Source organism: Medicago sativa, chromosome 5, assembly GCF_051527215.1.
Source record: "Medicago sativa cultivar Bolivia chromosome 5, Bolivia_mono, whole genome shotgun sequence".
Lineage (NCBI taxonomy): Eukaryota > Viridiplantae > Streptophyta > Magnoliopsida > Fabales > Fabaceae > Medicago > Medicago sativa.
The window spans coordinates 29,673,974-29,682,130 of NC_140753.1; the positions used below are offsets into that span (position 1 = coordinate 29,673,974).

Sequence of the window (8,157 nt, forward strand, 5' to 3'; positions counted from 1 at the left end):
CGAACGAACACTTGCTGAATCATCCATTCGGCAACTAGCTTGACGTCCAACCTGTTTATCTGAAACAAAATAGGATTGGGATGAGACATAATGTCTCAGTGAGTTCCACCTAATCCTAGGCTATAGGCAACCACGGGGAAAAACCTACGGTCACCACGTGTCTATTTTACAACCTGACGGTTGATTATACGTGTGTGGGGACTTGCATGCTTAGACGGTGGTGCATACTAAGACCGTCATAGTCTTATCTTACTTGTTTTGGGTTTCTCATCTATACATGTCATGGCGGCCAAGGGGGAATCTAGGACCGCATTGCCAAGTATACGCTTTACGTATCAAGGCCTAAACATAAAAAGACATAGCATAATCATGACATGATTCTAAACCGGACGTTTAGGGGAAACCTAAGGTCGTCACGGACATAGCTTTCTCTACTTGCTCTATACATATTTTACTCTTGCCTAATAGCATCTCATGCTCTTGTTCTTGTTCTTAAACATAATTATACATGGGCTCTTCATGAGCATAAACATAACCGTGCATAGAAACCTACTCATAACATACATGTCGTACATAAGTTCATTTATTAGGTTAGCGTTGAACAAACATTATTATCTTGGTTCATTTTACGGAGAGCCCCGGGTGGAGTAACCCCGAGAACAATCCCATACATGACCGATGTACGCACATCGGACTCCCTCGGTGTCGTGCGGGTCCCTTGCGGCTTAAACGATTCCCCTTAGGTCGAGAACCTCTCGTATCCCCCTGATGTGGATAACAAGAGACACGAACACCGCCATGCGGTTATTACATAGTCTTGCGGTTTCGGTGACATGCGGGTCCCTTACGGCTTGAATCGTTCTCGTAAAGAGAACCCCTTGTATCCCCCTAATGTGGATAGCAAGAGACATGCCACCTACTTATACTTGTCATTATTTAGGTTATACCTAATCATGCTTAAAGCTTACCTCGAAACCTTGATCGATCCGATTTACGGTAAGTGTTCATACCTGTTCATTCATAAACATGGTGGAGGAATATCTATCCTATCCACAACATAAAGCTTGCTACATCTATCTTGGTCATGTGCGAAGTTAACATACTTCGCTCCTAATCACCCTAGTGATTCTTGCTAACATGCTAGTTCTCGACTACTATGTCGAGGCTCTAGTTTTTCCCTTGCTTAAGGAATATTTTGCTACCCGATTCTTATCGTATCATCTCTCGTGTGCCATGCTTGAATACACTTGTCAAACACTTGCTTCGTTTATAAGGGAGTTTTCTTTCAAAGATTAACATTTAGGATCTTGGATTGAGGGGTTTATCTTATTAAAAGACTGCACAAAAGATCCGGAACGAAAATCACCAAATCTGCCTAAAACGAGCAAGCAGCACCAGATGGCACTACTTACTCGCCTAGGCGAGTGAACTTACTGGGGACGCGAGCTACTGCTCGCCATGGCGAGTAGGAGGCGAGCAGAACCCCCTGTTCGGCCTTCTAGCTCGCCTAGCGAGCTATTTACTCGCCGTGGCGAGTTAGGACAGTCCAGCACCCCTAAAATGGCATTTTTGACCCAAAAACTTCAACCCAAGCATCTATAAATGTTATATGACCCTTAGAATCATTAGAAATCTTTAGAACATGAATTCAGCAAGTGTTCACAAGTCAAACAAGCATGGCATACAATTGGGGTAATATTTTCTATGTATAACTTTAATTAACTATATGTTTTCTTGCAAGCATAAATCACATAATCCCAAGGGTGGGAACTAACTAAGGAACTCACCTATCATGATTCACAAGCTTCAAGCATCATCTTCACTTTACATAGCCAACCCTAGCTTCTTGCCCCTTTTTGCTTTCTTGTTCAAACCAACTCACTCTTGATGTTTCCTTGCAATCCAAAACATCATCTTCCTTACTAGCTCATCCCTAATCCAAAGCAAAGCTTCTTTCCACATAACCCTAATTCTTCATAAATTTCTTTCAAGGAGGAAAAGTAGTGAAAACACTTCAACCCAAACTTCTTATTGCTTCCTTGATCATGTTGAGACCATAACATAGCAAGACTCAAGCTTCTACTTCACCAAACCATAAACCCTAACTTGTTGGATCCATCCATGAGAAGAGAAATAAAGGAATCTAACAAAAATCCAAGCTTTTAGAAGTTTAAGAATCAAGATGAAGCAAGATGAATGCACTTGCCATGGAAGGAAGAAGATTTGGAAGATTTGGTGGTGAGAAAGAAAGATGGGGGCGTGAGGAAGAAGAGAGAAGAAGGAGAAAAGTTTTTGCCAAGCTTAGAGAGAGACAGAGAATTGAGGAATGAGATATTTTGGGTCCAAACACAATTAAATATCCAATAGACGCGCAATTACCAAATTGCCCTCGCCATAAACGTGTTTTAAGCAACACTGATACTTTATCCGTATTTTGCCGACATAGCGTAATAAATATTATCCATACTTACTTTCCTTAAATTTAATCCTCTGACACGATCGACTGGTAATATTCTGATACTGACAGGCGGGATATTACACATAACCATGAAGAAACCATACTTGAATCATCTTTGACCTTACCAAGAATCAAACCCTAACTATTTCTTCCAAAATAAATTCAAGCTTCCATTCAAATCCATTGTTGTTTCTTTCTTGGTTCACCAACTCCATGAAGCATGCTCAACATGAGCTCCAAGACAACAATCTATAGCCATAGCCTCTTATCAAAACCAAACCCTAGATTTTGAATCTTTTCTTGAGAGGATAAATAGAGAGAGATCAAACAAGATCCAAGTTTCCTTAAACTCAAAAGATCATGAGAGAACCTAATCTAGAAGCTTGCCATGAAAGGAAGAAGCTTTGGAAAGGATTAGTAGAGAAAAGAGAGGAATAGGGCGTGTGAGATGAGAGGGAGGGAGAAGAAAATCTTTGCCAACAACTAGAGAGAGAAAGAATGAGTGAAATGAGATACTTTTGGGGCCAATCCAAATAAATATCTTCTTTGGTGCGCAATTGCCAAATTGCCCTTGCCTTAAGCGTGTTTGACACGGCACTGATACTTTGTCCGTATTAAACTGACATAGCGTAATAAATATTCTCTATACTTACTTTCCTTAAATTTAATCCTCTGGCACGATCGACTGGTAATATTCTCTTAACATGGATTTTTATAGAACTTTTCTATATATTATATCACATTTCAATTAGAGTTTATAATAATACATTTAAATATGCAAAAAATTAATGTAGATTAATAAACTTAAATTGTTGTAAAAGCTAACAAAATTATAATTTAATTCAAAGTATATAATATAATATAATAATAAATAATATTACTCGTGTTTATTTAAATACTCCGATCTAAATTGCTGTAAAAGTTAACAAAATTATAATTTAATTCAAAGTATAAAATATAATATAATAATAAATAATGTTACTCGTGTTTATTTAAATACTCCGATCTAATAGGCTTGATAAAAAAATTTAATAGTCTGTAATATGACTTTTTAAACTAAATAGACTTTTAAAAAAACCTAAACCTTATCTATTTATGAAAAAAAAAGGCTTCTTTTTTTTTTGTCGTAGAAAAAAAAAGGCTTATTCTTATCCCTACCTAGTCAAATCAAATCCAATTAGGTGTTTGTTTCCTTCATTCCGTTCCGTGTATCCCCTCTCTTCTTTCAAACTCTGCTTCATTCTCAAGCTTTATTTTCTATAAATAGCTATTATTATTAACTAGCGGAAAGACGGGCACTATCGCGTCCGTTTGTCCGCTCTTTCTACTGCACTAACGCATGTGATTATTTTATTATATTTGTTTGAATAGTTTTGATTAAAATTTTAAAATTTTAAAATATTAATGGAAATTATTGATATATTGATTTATAAACAAAATATTGTCAAGGCATATAACAAAATTATTTTTGAACTCAACATATTTTAGTTTGCGTGCATATAAAATTAAGATAAAATAATGATCATTTATTGTTTATTCTAATAGTAATTAGTAACATCATAACATAAATGTATAAATGACATGTTATGTAAAAGAAACATTGTTACGATTACGATAAAAGAATATCTTTAAAAATTACATTTTTCGTAATGTCTCAATCTTCTTCTTCTATTTTCCCTTCTTTAATGAGAAATTTTGTTGAATTTTGAGAAACTCTTCTTGATAAAGCTACATATAATTGACCATGGCTGAAAACATGTCGCGGTGGATAGATTCCGACATTGGGAATGGTCTGCCCTTGTGACTTATTTATGGTAGAAGCGAAACTTAGTCTAACGGGAAACTGTTTTCTACTAAGCACAAAGGTAAGTCCTCAACTCACATTTATTTTTAATTTAATTTTGGGCAAGAATGTTATTTTCCAGCATTGCTTCCTGTTAGGATTTCCACATCCAACATATTCTTAATTAAACCTCGACATAACAATTGTGTCCAATTACACAGGTCATATCTAGGGTCTATGTTTCAAAACAACATCAAAGGTGCACCTTTTTTTACCTTTAAAATATGTGTGGTGGGATATTTCCTTGAGCAATTGAGTTTAGGAATTCATGTTGATATAAGTTATGAGTATCCCCTTCAACCTCGTCAAATGACAACAAATTATATTCTTCTCCTGGAAACTAATTGATAATTAATATTTAATATAGTGCTAATCGTATTTCAGAGGATTTAGAGTCCAATCTTTAACATTATTATTTGCTCACGTTTGATACTAATATTTTTTTAGAGGATTTAGGTCGCGTTTGGATACACAACTTATATAGATGCTTATAACATTTGGGCTTATAACATTAGAGCTTACATCATAAGCTCTTATACTTGATAAGCAATTTATGTTTGGATATGTACACTAAAAAGTACTTACATAAATTGAAGTGTTTGTATGTGACATTACATAAGTAATTATCGAAATTTTAAATATTTTTAATTTAACAAAAAAATCAAAGAATCGAGCCACAATTATCAAGATTTTTTTTTTTTATAAAATTAATCAAGATGTAAAAAACAATATTATAATATATTAATTATAATTATATAATCAATATTCGTCCTTAAAAAATATCAATATTCATATAAGACAAAATTAACATTAGAGGTGTAAATAAACTTACCATATATATAGATATTAGTGTACAGTTTGTTACCAAAAAAATAAAAGACAAGTTAAGTTTGTTTTTTTATTCAGTTTCATTTTGTTATGTAACAAAAAAATAATAAAAATCTTCCTTAAAAAAATAAAAATAAAAATCTTAGTTACGTGTGTTACTTAAGATAAGTATATAGCAATTTTGTTACTCATGCACCGCCAAAGATAACTAAAATTATAATTAAAATATATGTTTCGAAAAAGTGGATCCAGAGAGAATCGAAGGAGGTTACATAAATTCATAAACTCCTTGTTAAGCCGGAGGGTAAGCTGAAAATTTAAGCTTATTAAAATATGACATAAGCAGCTTATGAAAACTATGATAAGCTATTTTTATTTATTTACCCAAACACCTTTAAAAAGGCTTATGGGAGTAGATAAGCCCACATAAGCTCAAAATAATTCAATCCAAATGGGGCCTTAAAGTTCAATATTTAACATTATATTTTGCTCACGTTTGTTAATAATATTTTTTTCAGAAGATTTAAAGTTCAATCTTTGACATTATTTTTTGCTCACGTTTGTTACTAATCTTTTTTTAGAGTATTTAAAGTTCAATCTTTAACATTATTATTTTTTGCTCACGTTTGTTACTAATCTTTTTTTAGAGTATTTAAAGTCGAATCTTTAACATTATTTTTTTTTGCTCACGTTTGTTACTAATCTTTTTTTAGAGGATTTAAAGTCTAATCTTTAACATTATTTTTTACTCATGTTTGTTACTAATCTTTCTTTTAGAGGATTTAAAGTCCAATCTTTTACAATATTTTTTGCTTACATTTGTTACTAATATTTTTTTTAGATGATTTAAAGTTCAATCTTTAACGTTATTTTTTGCTCACGTTCGTTACTAATATTTTTTTAGAGGATTTAAAGTCCAATCTTTACCATTATTTTTTGCTCATATTTGTTACAATTGATCAAAAGCTAAGGAAGAGTAACTTATATTAATATAATAATAAAATAATATGGAAATACTATTTTTTGTGGAAGTAATAAAATAATATGGAAATACTGTTTTTTGTGGAAGGGATATGAAAATACTTGGCAATCTTTGTCGGTTGTATTGAGGGGAACATCATAGATGTACAACATAAAATCGGCTAATAAAAAAGTAACATGAGTTTTTGTTTTGTGCTAGTTTTTTGTGAGTTTGATATGTGGTTAACGTATGTAAAAGAGGGTTAACAGGGATGATTAGTGACATGGATTAGTAATCCACGTGTTACTTTATAATTGGTTTACAGTAAGAATCACTCATAAGGAATTATATGTCAGTTTTCACTTTTCTCCTTAAATTAAATTTATTATTATCTATTTGTTACATGTGTTATTTGTATTTAAAATTAAAATTAAAAATTAAGGATATTTTTGGAAAGAAAAGTCCAACCCAAAAGTGTGCTGAAAGAGGTAATTTTCTTTATATATACTATAGAATACTATAGATTTAAGAAGATAAAAAAAACCAAACTAAACACTCCGAATCTTCTCTCTCCCTGAAATATCTCTCTCTCTCTCTAGAATCTCCTGCGAAACTAGGGTTTTTGTTACTGTGCACACGAGTTCATACTTCATTCACCCTACCCTCTGATTAGAGCATCCGTTACTTTCTATCAATGGCTCCAACAACAATTGAGAAAAAGAACACAGACGAGGTTAGTAATGGTAACCAAATTGTTGATGACATTGCTATCTCTATTCTTTCCAAACTTCCTATTAAATCTGTCAAGCGTTTCTCTTGCGTTCGCAAGTCATGGTCTCTTTTGCTTGAAAACCCTAGTTTCATCAATATGTTCGTTTCCGATGCCTGCATCATTCTAAACCAGTCTCCATATTCTAATGGTTTCAATTTTTACTTTCTTTCGGATTACAAGTTTCAGAAGAAACTAAAACAATTCAGTTGTCAACCTCCATTAATCAATCCACTGCTTGATTTTGATTTTATTCAGATTTTAGGCTCTGATTGTGCTGTTAATGACACTGTTTGTATCTATGGTGTTAAAAATCACGTTAGAAAGGCTATATTATGGAATCCTGCTACCAACAAATTTAAGGTCATTCCTCCTAGTCTTGTTGAGCTTCTACCACCTGAGGTTATTTCTGACTGCCAGATTTATGGATTTGGTTATGATCATGCAAGGGATGACTATAAACTCATTCAACATGTGGCAGTTGCGGAGAGTGGGGAGTCTTTTTGGGAGATATATAGTCTAAAGAGTGATTCCTGGAGGAAACTAGATTTTTATATGCCAGCTCGTAGTGAAATATATGCTCGTAGGGATGTATACTCAAATGGGGTCTGTCATTGGTTGGAGATAGCACATGACAGTGATAACTTCGATATAGTTGTCGTGTCATTTCACTTGAGCAATGAGATGTGCATTGTTACACCTTTTCCCTCGTTAGAAGACATGAATTTTACTTTTAATAATGTTTACCTGGATGTGTTAAATGGGTCAGTTGCTTTGATGATTAATCATGGAAGGTCTTTACACATATCAGTTTTGGGTGAACTCGGTGTCAAAGAATCATGGGTCAGACTTGTCGATACTGGACCTTTGACTTGAATTATGTATCCTATCATAGTATGGAAGAAGGGAAATATACTCGTTAAAATAAGTAGATGATCAACTAGCTTGTTTTGATTTAACTACCGGAGTAATTAAGGAGATTAGTGTTAAAGGAGAAGTACCTTCTTCTGTTTGGAGAAATTGATTTTGTAGCCTTTGTGTGGAATTTTCACCCTCAAGGTTTACGAGTCTAGTGTTTAGCATTTGATATTTCATTGCCAAGTTGAACTTTATGAAGTTTCTTATTGTGAACCGGCTTGTTAGTTGCCCATATTATTCTCTTTATTAGTTTTTAGCATTTGATATTAGTTTTTAGCATTTGATATTTCAATGGCATATTGTTCTGGTTTCTATTTCAATTGTATGAATGAGCTATTCTCTTTATTGAACGGTGTATATTTTATTTTTTTGGGTAGAAA

At 33.3% G+C, this 8,157-nt stretch overlaps 1 protein-coding gene across 1 annotated transcript; it reads left to right on the forward strand.

Moving 5' to 3' along the window:
- Positions 1–6,784: 6,784 nt before the first annotated feature.
- Positions 6,785–7,735, forward strand: LOC146921630 (F-box/kelch-repeat protein At3g06240-like). Its single transcript, XM_085711349.1, has one exon. The coding sequence runs from the start codon at positions 6,785–6,787 to the stop codon at positions 7,733–7,735; it is 951 nt and encodes a 316-aa protein (XP_085567475.1).
- The last annotated feature ends 422 nt before the right edge of the window (positions 7,736–8,157 follow it).